Source organism: Zootoca vivipara, chromosome 2 (genome assembly GCF_965207765.1).
Source record: "Zootoca vivipara chromosome 2, rZooViv2.hap1.1, whole genome shotgun sequence".
NCBI classification, from domain to species: Eukaryota; Metazoa; Chordata; class Lepidosauria; order Squamata; family Lacertidae; genus Zootoca; species Zootoca vivipara.
In genome coordinates this window covers 1704651-1718499 of record NC_142584.1, presented here as the reverse complement: position 1 = coordinate 1718499, position 13849 = coordinate 1704651, and the positions used below count along the sequence as shown (strand labels likewise).

The following is a 13849-nucleotide window of genomic DNA, read 5'->3' as shown; positions in this document are numbered from 1 at the left end:
AGCACCCTCCGCATTGCTCAGGCCAATCCGTTTACCTAGCCCATCACCTGCCTGCTATCAAGAAAGGCAGAAATGAAAGCCTGCGACCAGACAGTGGTAAAGAGTCTCTGGGCCAGTTTACAAACACAAAGCTTACAAAGTCTCTTCCTGCACCGGGAAGCACACAGTTCGGTTCAGCTTGAACATCACAGTGTTCCTCATTCGTAGTGCACAGCTTCCCTAGGAAAAAATCTTAACCCAAAGTAAAGAAGCAATGGCCAAAAAACAAAACAAAAACACAGTTAAGTTTTTTTTAAATTTTATTTATAACAATATCTGGGTTTTTTGTTTTTTTTGTTTTTTGTTTTTTTTAGTTGTAAAGTAATCCGGCAAAAATTATTAAAACATTTGGCTCCCCCCTCCCACAAAAAAGGCTGAGGAGACCTCCTTCCCTCCCCCCACATGCGTGTAATTTCTAATATAAAAGCTAGTTCATCTTATTTGTTTTTTTGATCTGTTTTCATCTTTTAAAAAAAGCATGTTGGAGAGAAACCAAAGTTGAAACCGTGTCGAACCTCTTTCCAGAACAGGATGGCAGAAGTTGCAGCAATGGAGGGAGGGGTGGAGGGGGCAGGAAAGGGGGGGGGCAGGAGAGACTGCTGTGAACTCTTGATTAGTCTCAGGCACAGATGCTAAAATAAAGTGGAATATAGTCAAAATAATATGGAATAAAAATGATTCCAGGAAATAAAATGCTATCAGAAATATGATTAGTGTGAAGGGGCAGGGAGTGAGGGAGGGTTTGGTGGATTATAAGTAGATTAGAAATTTATGGGGGGGGGGGTTAAGGAGTTAGCTGGGTGCAGTAACAGAAAGGGCTGTTATTGGTGGGATTTCTGAAGGCTGCTGGGGAAAGGTGGCTATGCTTGATGGATGTGGCATCTGCACCAGTGGTTCTTAAAACTGTGGCCCACAGATGCACCTTTAGATGGTCCGTGAGCTCATGCTGGAAATAATGCAGGCCTTTTTAAAAGCAGTGTGACAAATGCCAAATTAAGATTTTAGCTGCTTTGGCACTTTGTTGTTGTTGTTGTTGTTTAGTCGTTTAGTCATGTCCGACTCTTCGTGACCCCATGGACCACATAGCACGCCAGGCACTCCTGTCTTGCACTGCCTCCTGCAGTTTGTTACAACTACTGAATGCACAGTGGGAAACGGCGAAGGCGCATCACCAGGTTTGCACACACTATTGAAAAGTTTGCCACTTTAAATGCATTACTATTCACTGACTCTTTCCTAGAATTTCTGTAGAACTTGAGTAAGATTGGTGAAGTTTCTACAGGGGCTTCAAGCATCCAAAGAGAACTGTTGGATTTCACCCAGTGCAAAATTTGAAATGAATGAGAGGATTCCCTTTTCCAGTCTAAGCATCCGAGGAGCTCTGAAGGAAGCCAAAAGTGTTTCAATAAGATGAGTGAAATTCCTTGGAGATGGGTGAGTGACTGAACCTCCCTACCACAAATTTCTGTAATTCCAAGCTAGATCTGAATGTAGACATGTGGGATGGGGGCTGCAACGTAAGAAGAAGTGGCAGCCCAAAAAGAACAAAACCAAAACCATACACCCCAATGCATTAAATTTTAAGAACCACTGGTGTTCACAGCAAGGGTACCTTTAGTATAACAAAGTGTTCATTAAGCTATTGTCAGACTGGTATTATCATTGTGGTCCACATTCTATCAAGTCAGTAAGTTTTTCTGGGGAAAAGAGGGAAGAAGCAGTATTCTCCCCTCACCCCCAAGATCTGCCAACCCCTTATTTTCCTGACACTCCTTCAATTGCCTTCAGTTGCACCTTCCATTTGCTCATCAATGGCATCCCAAAAAAGGTGTAACATTTATACAAGTTTCTGAAAGGCTGCCAACCTCAAGCTACCTGCACAAGGAAGCAAAGGTGAGTTGGTCTGTGTGGTGAAGAAAAAGGATGCAGCCAGATAAGACCATGGAGCCCTTCAACCCAAATGAGGGTCTTTTTGGTTTCTCGACCACCTCCCAATGTTGCTTTAACTCCATCCATCCCAAAGTCCAGTGACAGAGATTCAGCGGCTGGTAGATGAAAGGGAATATACAGGTAATAATACTGCTCACATATAAAAGTAATAATCCTTCATTTGTACATTTATACAGTATCTCTTGCTCCCCACCCCCACCCTCCCCAAGCCATCTTGTCTCTTTCCGCCTGGCCTGTCTGGGCTGGTGGCCCATTCCCCCAGGCCCTATGCCAAGGGGTTGCCAAGATCATCATCTGCGCCTCTTGACAGCAGCTCCCGCTTTTCATCTGTGCTGGCTAGTGAGTTGCGGCTGTTGTGGGCTCCCATGTAGAGTGTGGCATACACTGGGTTTGTGAAGTTTGTGGGCTGGAGGAAAAGGAGGAAAAAAGAGGGTGTGAGAGACTTCTGGGGAAGAGGGCAGAGTTGGCTTCTCAGGAGATTTCCCCCAGTCCCTTTTCCTATACCCCCAACCCCCCCTCAGGGATCACCATTCCATAATATCCCACCAAGGTGTGGCAACAGCAAACAGCAGCCATGTATTGAGAGAAGGTGGTGAGTCTTGCTTTCAGACTTTGTTAACTGTGACCCTAGAATGTGGGTGGTTTAATACAAACCCACAACTAATGCACTATTATTGCATCCATGACATATTGGAGAATACAGTTGCCCCAAAAACTACCAGGCGAAATGTTACTCCTAGGAGCATTCTTGTCCAAGGAGCCAAGCAGAGTAACTAAGCCGCTGCACCAAGTGATGGCAAGGTGCTTTCTTTTTGGTAAAAGATGCTGGTGATTACTAAAAAGGTCCTTGGTTTCTTCATACTTAAAGGTAAAACCACCACCCCTGAAGATTCTTAAAATTTGCCCACCCCCTGGCAAAGACGAATACAATCTTCAGGGGGCATTTTTGCCCCACCCCCTAAAACTAAGTCTGGATGCCTCAACTAGTACTTCAACCTATCCTTAGTTAAGAGGGCAAGGAGGAAGGAATTTGCTCCAGAGAGGGAAGGGGAACACGCGCTTGTGATCTCTTAACCATGAAGCTTTCCAACTAGCACTGGTCTTTAGTGCCAAAGAGTTTCATCAGTTACTTGGCCTTGTATAAGCACCACGTTTAAGTTGTGAAGAAAACACATGTAGAGGCACTCCTCAGTGACACCACCTCAAATCCAAGCATCTTCTGAGAGCAGTGTTTATTGTTTGCTTTTGTGGAATCAGACAAACATTACCTATTTATAATTTTGCAGGACTTGCAAGCCTGTTGCTGGCTGCCTAAATTGTGGGGACAGAACTAGATACATGCCAGGATTTAAAACAGCTTCCCTGGGGTTTGTGAAGGATGTGTCTCCTTGGGGCCTTGGCCTCAAAAAGGCTCAGCACCCTCAAAGCAAAGGGTCCCCAGGACCCTCTGATTCTGACCCGGCCTTATATTGGGCTCTATTTTTTTCCATTCTGTTATTCCCTCTGTGCACCCTGCCACATTTGCCTTCCAGGCCCCTGCCAGGTGCCTCTGTTCACTCCTTTTCCCTTCTCCACCTCCAGAGGACTTGGGAGTCATTTCTCCAAAGCAACCTCAAGCAGCCTTTGCCCACTCCCTCTTCCAAACCTTGTCGGGGTCGAGGGCGAAGTCAGCATCTAGCAGCTCCCCCACATCATCTGCGTCGGGGTCCCCTTCGTACATCTTATAGGTGGGGTTGCCAATCTCCACGTTCATGGCACCGTTGGTCATGCGCTGGTGTTGGAAGCCTTTGGCCCTGGGGATGAGGAAGAGCAGGGATGAAGAAGGGGAGGTCAAGATGGGCTTATCGCAGCATCATGCTGTTCAGAGTGGGGAGCAGCAGCAGTGATTAGACATTCAGGGCACTGTTCTCAGCAAATGCCAATGTTGTACAAATGCTAACGAAGGGGGGGGGCACTTGCAAGAAATCATTGGCAGGAGGGCGGGGTGCCTAATGTCTTCTGCATCTACTGATTACTCTATGCAAATACACCCCTCCAAGTATATTTAAAAAGTGAGTGCATTTGCAGGAATGAACTAGCAGCAGAGGGAAGTTAAGCACCCTTCCCTACCCCACTTTATGTTACAATGAAACCAGAGCATGTTGGAACCCCAGGCTTCCTTTGTAATGGTGTAGCCCTGCCCTCAGCAGAAAGGATTATGACATCAACTGTCGTATCTGTGAGTAATGGGAGTGTCACTGTCAATCCAGGTAGACAGTACTTGGTTTCATGGGCCAAAGGTCTGACTCAGGGTAAGGTACCAAGGTATGAAGGGATTCGAATGGGAGGCTGATGAGCAGCATTCTGCATCCATCCCTGAATGAATGGAACTAGATTTTAGCATGTAGTTCACTGGCAGAGTCTATGCTGAAAACAGGTGCAAATTGGTCTCTTCTTTACTTCCATCTTGGCCATCATGGCCACTGTACATGGGCAGAGCTGGTCTGCTTCTACTAGCCCAAACTTTTGAGTATCCCACCATGTGTTTCCTTTGAACTGCAGCAGACCTGATGATCTGTGTGCTGAGCTGAACATGTGTTTCACCTCTTATGGGTGTGACCCTTTAGTGTGTTATTGGGAACCATGAGAGTTCCTGCAGGTGGGCAAGAGATCAAAAAAGATCCAAGGTGGCAGCAGGCGGGGCACCTTCATCCACACACCTCCCCCACAGAAAACCCAGATATGCCACCAAGTCTCTAAATATTCCATGACATGAGGCGGATGTACAAATGACCCAAGGCGAATGTGGCCTCAGCAATGAGAAGCAGAATTGCAGCAGGTTGAAGCATGGACACAATCAAGATTCATTCCCTGTTCATAGATGGTTATATCATGGGATGGGGGGGGGCAAGAGGAGGTTTTGTGTTTGTGCAAGAGGAAGTCTGGCTTAGTTTATTATGCAACACAGAACCTAAAAGCTCCCGCATCTCCATGGCAGTAGATATGCAACATGCTCAAACACCACCCACAGTCACCGTTTCTCAGTGCTTTGCTTACCCTTTAATCCGTTTCTTGTACCAGACGACAGCTCCTGCCACCAGTATCACCAGCAGCAGGAGGAGGATTGGGATGATGATGGACACAGTTCCTATAGGAGGTGGGGAAACACTGGTCACTGACTACGAACCATCCCTTTGTAGCCTGCCACACCCCAAGACGGAGCAAAGATCTAGCTCTCATCAACACTAAATATGCACAGCCTGTCCCTTATGTCTACATATATATTTCCATTTCTGGGCAAGATGGATACAGATGTATTCAAATAACCAAGAAGCAAAGGCATCTCATTTCCCTCTAGATTCAAACGGGGACCAGTGTGGTGCATCGATTAGCTTATCAGGCTAGCATAGGAGAGACCCAAGTTCAAATCCCCACTCAGTTTACCTCTGGCTGGTTAATACCATCTCCCAGCCTAAGATGGGGTAGCTTGTGAGGATAAAATGGGGCTGGGGTGAGAAAATCCCATATCTGTCACTCTGAGCTCCTTGGAGGAAAGGTTAAGGTATAAATAATTTCCGTGCAGGTGAATGGAAAGCATTCACTAGTAATGTACAGGGAAGAGAAAAAGGTGCAATCTGGAAAACTCTCCACCAACACAACTCTAAGCTAGGCAATACACTAAAGACATCTCTCTATCTTTGTGAAGACATTTCGCTTGATAATCTGATAGAATGTAAGCCTATCCATGAATTTCCAACAGGTAAAAAAGTTTTCTGTCTTGCAGCATTTCTGGGATGTTTATGTGTAGGCCAAGCATTTTTCGCCTTGACAATCTACACTTACAAACGTTTGTGGAATCTGGACCTAAAAAGCTCCTGTGCCTACTGCACCCCCCCCTGCAAATAATTTAATAAATGGGCACATTTCTCACAAGGTGGACATGCCAGGAGACAGATTTCATGTGCCACTGAGGGCAGCAGAGTGGCAGGGAGACAGAGCTGACCCACAGGACACAATCTGCACAAACAGCTGAATGAGAACACAACCATGTGCTTCCTTTCACAGAGGGCAAGTCTATCAGTGGTTTCTAGTCAAGGTGTCTCCTTGTTGCCTCCAGCCTAAAAGGCAGAGTTGCAGGGATCATGAACTGTGCTTGTGTCCTGCTGAATCTGGCAGGATTCCTCTTATGAAATTCATTTAAACAAGACATGCAGGGGAGCCTCCGAGTGGATTGTTCCCCTGTGTGAGGAAGGGAATAACCATTTGAATATACTGCCACAAGTACCAGAATGCCATGGGCCATGTCCCTCTGGCTGGTGTGGAAAAGGCACCACCCCTGCATGAACAGGTGTTCCCTGACTCTCTCCAGCTGCAGCCCCCATCCACCTGACACACTCGCATGCCCCCCATCAATCCCTACAGCTGCTGCCCTTGAGTCCCCACTCTACATACGGTTGCTCTGCTGCTCGTTGCTTGCAGATCTCTCACAGCGCTCCCCTGTCATCTCCAATGTGCACCTGAAAAGCAAAAGGCATGTGGGTGTTTGCGGCTGTGGGCTGAACACAAGCAAGAACTTCCTTGGGCAAGGAATATGCTGAAAAGGTGGTGAGAGGAGAGAGAGAGAGAGAGAAGTGGGGGCTGATTTTGCTGAGGAGAACACTGGAGTAGCTGACTGAACTCATGAGATACAGGGAAGCCAGTATGACTTCAGCAGAGGGCCATAATCCAGCATGCAGGAGTATTTCTCATGCACAGCCCATATTGGAAGGAACACAGGAAGCTGTCTTATACTGAGCTGGGTCCATCTAACTCAGTATTGTCCACACAGATTGGTAGTGGCTCTCCAGAGCTTCAGAAAGAGGTTTCTCCCAGTTCTATCCGGAGATGCCAGGGGCTGAACCTGGGACCTTCGACATGCAAGCCAAATGCTCTACCATTGAGCTCTGGCCCTTTTCCCTATGGGGCAAAACAGGGGGAACGGCAGGCAGGTCACATGAGATGGACAGCAGGAAAACTACGCAATTCAAGGAAACAGCAATTCAAGGAAACAGGTTATTTAGGAGCATGCCTGTCTTAGTATGGAGGTGGTCTTGGAATTTGTGAGTTAGGAGAGCACAGGATAGGAAGCTGAGTGAAGACTTGTCTCACTGAAAGTAAGCAGGCATGCGCCCCCCCTTCCCTTCATCCCAGTTTCCCTCCAAACTCACTGGCACTCGGGCATCGAAGTTTCAGCATTCATGGTGCAAGTGCCCCCATTGTAGCAGTAGTTGTTGCAAGTCAAGCAACTGGGGGCTATCCTGCCATCAGGGCAGCTGCAACGTAGAAGGGAGATGCGGTCAATGTGGCAGAAACTCCCCCTCCCTCTGCTACTGCCCAAAGAGTAAAACACAACCAGTTACAAGTCCAACCTTACTACCGTAGCACATCTATTCCTAGCACTTCCTGCCATAGGAGCGTCAACCCCCCATCACCGTTGCTGAAACAGGCCTTCTCTCCAGCACGATCTCTGTGTGTACCTCAACTTACCACCCCTGCTCCCATATTTTAAAGTTTTGCTTGTGGGATCCTGTCCCAACCCCTAACACACCAACCACAGAAACTGATCTAGGAGACCCCTCACTACTTAACAGCCAGGGATACTTTGGGATACTTTGGATACGAGGCAGCTGTACGCACACATAAAAGCCACACAAATGTGTCCTGCAACGTCACAGCAGCCCAACTTGTTTTCCCCCAAACCCTATCTTAGTTCCTCGCCACTGGGTTGTCCATGGTGCCTGTCCAGTTTCCCCTGCCTCCTGCGCTGTGTGGTGCTTCTCCAATGGGCAGGGGACCCAAAGCACCCCTGGTCCCCATCTCTCAGGACCACCCCAGACCTCCTCTTCCTCCAACCCCCAAGCAACTCTTGGCACCTACGTGCAGCTGACGTTGCCAGTCTGCTGGATGATGGAGCAGTTGCCCTTGAGACAGCGGTCACACTTGTTATGCTGGCAGCGGTCACCATAGTAATATGGTGGGCAGCGGCACAGGCGAGCTCCAGCCGCAGTCAGCTGGCACACACCATTGTTCTCACAGAAGTTTGAGCACTGGCCTGAGGGGTACAGAAAAGAGGATGCAGCATGAGGCATAGGATTCGTTCCTGAACAAGGTCCTGAGAAGAGATTCTACCATACCCCAGTGTTCATAAACTTCATCTCCATTGCACTGTCTATTTAACGTTTGTTCATTTATTTAACAATAAAATATTTTTTAAAAAAACAAATCACAAAAGGGGCAAATTCTCAAGTACTTTTCTGACAGTCATCCCACTGGAGGGCATGGGAATTAGACGTCACACTGGATGGAAATTAAGACACAGTGATTCCCCTGCAATCTGATTTTTGCTGAAGATACCCAAAGGACTTCTGAATATATGAAGAATTCAATGTCCTCAGTTTGGTATATTAAAATTAAATCAGACAATAAATAGGATGTTTATCTGCAGCAATTAACAAGCTTCCCCTGCTGTCAGACATGTGTTTATTCAGCTAAGATTTCAAATGACTCGCACAGAATATGTGACCAGTAAATTATTTAATATTGTCTTGGCATATGCAGACGAGGCTGTATTGAAGACCTTGTGTGCTAGACTCCCCCTCTCACTGCCCTGTTCATGCACTTCACCCGGGAAAAGATTCCTCTATTCATTGTGCAACTTTTTTAGAAGGCCAATCAGGTGATTTCAAATCAGGCGGTTGCTGGTTGACGCAAAAAAGTTTTAAAGGATTGTTTTATAAGCTCTAGCAGTGAAAACATTATGGGCAAGTTTTCTGATCTATAACAGTGTTGACTGCCAAGGCGATTTTTTAAAAACTAAATAATTTGTAGTTCTGAAAATAGGTTTTCACTTTACTCTTGGATGTATTGTTTGTTTTTTGTGATTTATATTCTAAGAAACTAAAAAATCTGGCTGATCTCCCTGACATTTCCTCCTTTGGCCAGTGTGTGTGTGTGGGGGGGGGGAGTTTGCTGCTGTGGCCTTGGGAGCTGGCAGGCACTTACGGTATTGGCACTTGTCACCGATGAAATCACTTAGGCAGCGGCAGTTGGGCTGGTTACCCTGGTTGACGGTGCAGCTGCCGTTGTTGAGGCAGTAGTCTGTGCACAGCTGCTTGTTGCACCGAGAGCCAGTGAAGCCGTTGGGGCAGCGGCAAGTTGGCATCCCTGGGGTAGGAGGGTAGAATGCAGGTTATTGTTAGCAGGGCTGGGTCCATATAACTGACTTAAGGCTGCATGGACTGCTACAGCCAACAAAAGGCACCTGCCCTGCATATGTTGTTGCAACTTCAAGTCCCATCAGCCCCATTCAGCAAGGCCAAGGGTCAGGGATGATGGGAGTTGTAGTCGAGTGACATCTGGAGGACCACATCTCTCCCCCCCCCCCGGCATAACAAGATCTTTGAGGAAACCCAACAGCCACTTGAATGTATATGGTACTTCCTGGGAAGTGGTGATCCAGGAACATGGCAGATAAGAGAATATTTTACTACTCTTGTATTTCATAGAATCACAGAATTGTAGAGTTAGAAGGGAACCCCAAGGGCCATCCAGTACAACCCCCTGCAATGCAGGTATCACAGCTGAAGAATCCCTGGGAGATGCCTTCCCACCCCTGTTGGGACATAATCCTGCATTTTTTAATAAAACATGGCCTCAATTTTATTGTTTAACTTTGGGGAGAGTATAAGTACACATGTTTTACTAAAACAAACAAATAAATCTACAAAGAATCTTTAGATAGCAGAAATTTTATTTTGTTACCCTGGGATCCATTTTTTACTTTACTGCAGGTGTGGATCTATGGAACTGGATCTGGCCTACCCCCCACAGGCCAGTGGGCAGGGTCACCTGTCAACCACATGATTCAACTTCAAGTGAAGAACTGGGAGTGCTCTCCATGTGTGCTCCATGTGTGCTCTTCCCTTGCACCTCTGGCTTTAAGCCGTGGCTGCAAAGGAAGACACTTGGAGTCACACTTTTGGGAGGGATCGGCTCAAATTGGGAGCTCTGATTCCAGCGGCGTTTGCACCTGGCCACTTTCAGCAGGTACTGGATGCAAGCAGGAGCTCCTGAGTGCAAAACTGTCTCCCTGGCAGGCTGGCATTTGGCACCATATTTAAAAGGCACAGGCAAAGAACGATTGACAGCACATTCTAAGGCTCCCAACTGTGCCATGTACAGTAATGCTGTTGCTGTTGTTGCTATTATTATTATTATTATTATTATTATTATTATTAAAATTTGTATACCACCCTGCACTTGAAGATCACAGGGCAGTTCATAACATAATACAAAATGAAAACACAAAATGCATAATAAAACAGAACAAACTACAGTGGTACCTCAGGTTACAAACGCTTCAGGTTACAAACACTTCAGGTTACAGACTCCGCTAACTCAGAAATAGTACCCCAGCTATGAACTTTGCTACAGGATTAGAACAGAAATCGCGCGGTGGCAGCGGGAGGTCCCATTAGCTAAAGTGGTGCTTCGGGTTAAGAACAGTTTCAGGTTAAGAACGAACCTCCAGAACGAATTAAGTTCTTAACCAGAGGTACCACTGTAATAGCCCCTCTCTCACAGACACATTTTAAAGGCATAGAATGTTAAGCAGCCATACACCTGGTTGAAGAGAAATGTTTTCAGCTGGTGGCTAAAGATATGTAATGAAGGCAGCAGATGAGCCTTCCACAAATGGGGAGCCACTGCAGAAAAGGCCTTGTGTTGCCACCCACTAGAGCACTTGTGCAAGAGATACACAAAGAAAGACCTCAGATGATGACTGCAGTTTTAGTTCCCCCAAAGTTGACGACAAGTATGGTGTAGGTGATCCTGGCTGAGGGGAAATGGCCTTATATGGGCCTCAATTAGGCTGCAGTCTGCAGGTTCCCCACGGCTGTTTAACTGCTGCTGGCATGAGCCCTCAGCTCCAGTTCAGTTCGGATCAGAGATCAATTTCTTTTTTTGGCCACAAACAATAGTGAGCTGAAAAGTTTCAAACCACAAACGGATTAACACAACTTTGCAGAGGTCCATCCAGATGATCAGATGCTGAATTTTAACTTCAGCACTTGAAGCAGTGGATCTCCTTGGTTCTCATGTCTCCTCCGCTGCCCCAACTCCAACCTTCCCCCAGCACCCCACCTCACTCACCAGATGGGGAAGCAGCACAGGTGCCCCCATTCTGGCAGTAGTCAGAGCACTGGTCATGCTGGCACTTGTCCCCGATGTAGCGCGGCTGGCACCGGCACTTGGGCTGCTTGCGGGCATTCAAGAAGCAGCTGCCACCGTTGAGGCAAACCAGGTCACAGGTGTCGGTGGCAGGAACTACAAGAGAGGAGAAAAGAAAAGCAGGCAAGAAAGTGAGTGAGATACTCATTATTATTTATAGTTTACTTAGTGCTGTCATGGACTGGCTGAATGCAGAGGAATAGTGGGAGGCACCAGCTGGGGAACCCCCCAAGAGACGAAGGCTCAAAGCCTGAGGAATGGTGGTGGGGTGACGATGAGTGGTTAGACAGAGAAGAGGGAGAAAACTGGGAGAAGGAGGTGTCAGAAGCTGGAGAGGCAACAGGGTTTAGTGAGTAGGGAGAGTCTGTAGCAGAAAGAAGTCCAGAACCAGATGCAGAGGTGGAAGCAGGAGAGGAGGGAGGCCAAGAGGCAGAGATGGGTCAGGCTGGTGAAGAAGCTAGGTCCCCCCCTCCTGCTGCAACAAGCTCTCCTCCTCTGGTTTCCCAGGACCAGAAGAACTATGAAGAGGGAGAAGCAGAGAGAGGTGTGCTGGCAGTCTCAGATTGCTTGGAAAGGATCCTGGGGAAGGAGGAGATTTAGTCAGCTGTGGGAAGGTGGGGACTGTTAGCTCTAAAACTGCCTCATAAGGGCAAGACCTATCAAAAAGAGTTGCTGTGCTCATTAGGCTTGTCACTCCTAAGCTGGCCTTGGTTTTTTTCTAATAAAGAGTTAACATCACTTGCTCAGTGTTATTTATTCCCGACAAGTGCCATCAGTGTGCATGGGGTTTTGGAGAGCACAAGTGAATAGCTCATGTAGCTTGATAATGAAGTTTAGAGGAATTTGTCTATTCCTCCCCCATCTCCAAAGGAGACAATAGATTTGGGAGGAAGTATTGTCTATGAAAAGCAAAAACAAATAAAATAAAGAGTGTTTATATGGTGGGAGTCTGTTTCAGCTTCAAACTGAATAGCCCCAGGATGCATATTAATTTTACATTGTATCCCTTGGTTACTGTACAAGCCCTCAAGTAATAATTCCTGCATTTACCTCTCAATGATGCAAGCCAACCTCTGGCTAGGCATGAATCACTGGATTTAAGCAAGAATCTGTGAGGGAATTCACAGCAGCTTACCTCTCCCATGTTGTGGGGAGGGCAGATGGCAATTGGTTCAAGGAAAGGACAACAGATCAGTGGCAGGGCACATGCATTGCTTGCAGAAGGTTTCAGGGTCAACCCCTGGCATCTTCCACTAAAAGGATCAGATACTAGAATCAAGTGAAAGTTCTCTCTGTTGTCTCTGAAGAGCCACCACCAGGCAGAGCAGACAATAGTAGATGGACAAATACTATAATGTGGTGAAAGGCAGCTTACTTCCTTGTATAATGGGAATTTCATGTCCTACAATATCTGCAAGATAGGCCCTGCAGCAAGGTGTGTGTACACAAGCAGCGCAGAGCCTTTTCAGTAGTGGTCCCTATTATTATTATTATTATTATTATTTATTTATACCCCGCCCATCTGGCTGGGTTTCCCCCGCCACTCTGGGCGGCTTCCAACAAATACCAAAATACATTAAAATATCACAGATTAAAAACTTCCCTAAACAGGGCTGCCTTTAGGTGTTTTCTAAATGTCAGGTAGTTGTTTATCTCCTTGACCTCTGATGGGAGGCCATTCCACAGGGCGGGCGCCACTACCGAGAAGGCCCTCTGCCTGGTTCCCTGTAGCTTTGCTTCTCGCAGTGAGGGAACCGCCAGAAGGCCCTCGGCGCTGGATCTCAGTGTCCGGGCTGAACAATGGGGGTGGAGACGCTCCTTCAGGTATACAGGACCGAGGCCGTTTAGGGCTTTCAAGGTCAGCACCAACACTTTGAATTGTGCTCGGAAACGTACTGGGAGCCAATGTAGGTCTCTTAGGACCGGTGTTATGTGGTCTTGGCGGCCGCTCCCAGTCACCAGCCTAGCTGCCGCATTCTGGATTAATTGCAGTTTCCGGGTCACCTTCAAAGGGATGCATTGCTCAAGCAGATCTTCTTCAGTCTCAATCTCCTTCCTCTATTTTTCATTTTTAAAAAGTGATTGGTGGCTGCTGATTTGGTTGTAGGATGTAATTCCTATTTGCTCATTTTAATTATGTGCCTGAAGTTTTTATTCTTGTTTTCATCAGGAATTTCAGAGTGTAAGCCGCATGGAGTGAGTCCACAAGCAGGAAGGTTATTAACTTAACATCACTTATTCTCCAAACCAGACAAAAGGATGTGAGTGAAAACTGGACCAGGAAAGGGACTCATTGCTGCCCTAGGAACAGAGTCAGATTTCCATGTAGCTATTGGAACAATGTTTTGCCTTTCCTGGTTGCTTCTCCTGAAGAACAAACAGCAGCCACTCAGACAAAACCCAACACAGTGAGTTGCAGTTGTGCCAGTGCCTGTATAAAGAGTGATCTTCAGAGAGCAGAAAAAGTTCATCTAGCCTAGTATTGTCTACTCTTACAGGTAGCAGCTTCCTGGGGTCTCAAGAGAAGAAGACTTTCACATCACCCATCCTTTTATTAAACTGGAAATTCCAGGGACTGGACCAGGGAGCTTCCTCATACAAAAACGTGTGC

At 46.8% G+C, this 13849-nt stretch overlaps 1 protein-coding gene across 6 annotated transcripts in view; it reads right to left on the bottom strand.

Annotated features, from left to right (window-relative positions):
- Positions 1 to 281: 281 nt before the first annotated feature.
- Positions 282 to 13849, bottom strand: part of LRP1 (LDL receptor related protein 1) — a 329900-nt gene continuing 316332 nt past the window's right edge. For all 6 annotated transcript variants that reach the window (XM_060272175.2, XM_060272177.2, XM_060272178.2 and 3 more), the window contains 8 exons: positions 11161 to 11334; positions 9010 to 9171; positions 7885 to 8059; positions 7176 to 7280; positions 6421 to 6485; positions 5026 to 5116; positions 3635 to 3782; positions 282 to 2395 (listed from right to left, as the gene is read on the bottom strand). In XM_060272175.2, the coding sequence (XP_060128158.2) occupies positions 2255 to 2395; positions 3635 to 3782; positions 5026 to 5116; positions 6421 to 6485; positions 7176 to 7280; positions 7885 to 8059; positions 9010 to 9171; positions 11161 to 11334 (1061 nt within the window). In that variant the 3' untranslated portion in view covers positions 282 to 2254. The remainder of the gene's footprint in view (positions 2396 to 3634; positions 3783 to 5025; positions 5117 to 6420; positions 6486 to 7175; positions 7281 to 7884; positions 8060 to 9009; positions 9172 to 11160; positions 11335 to 13849) is intronic.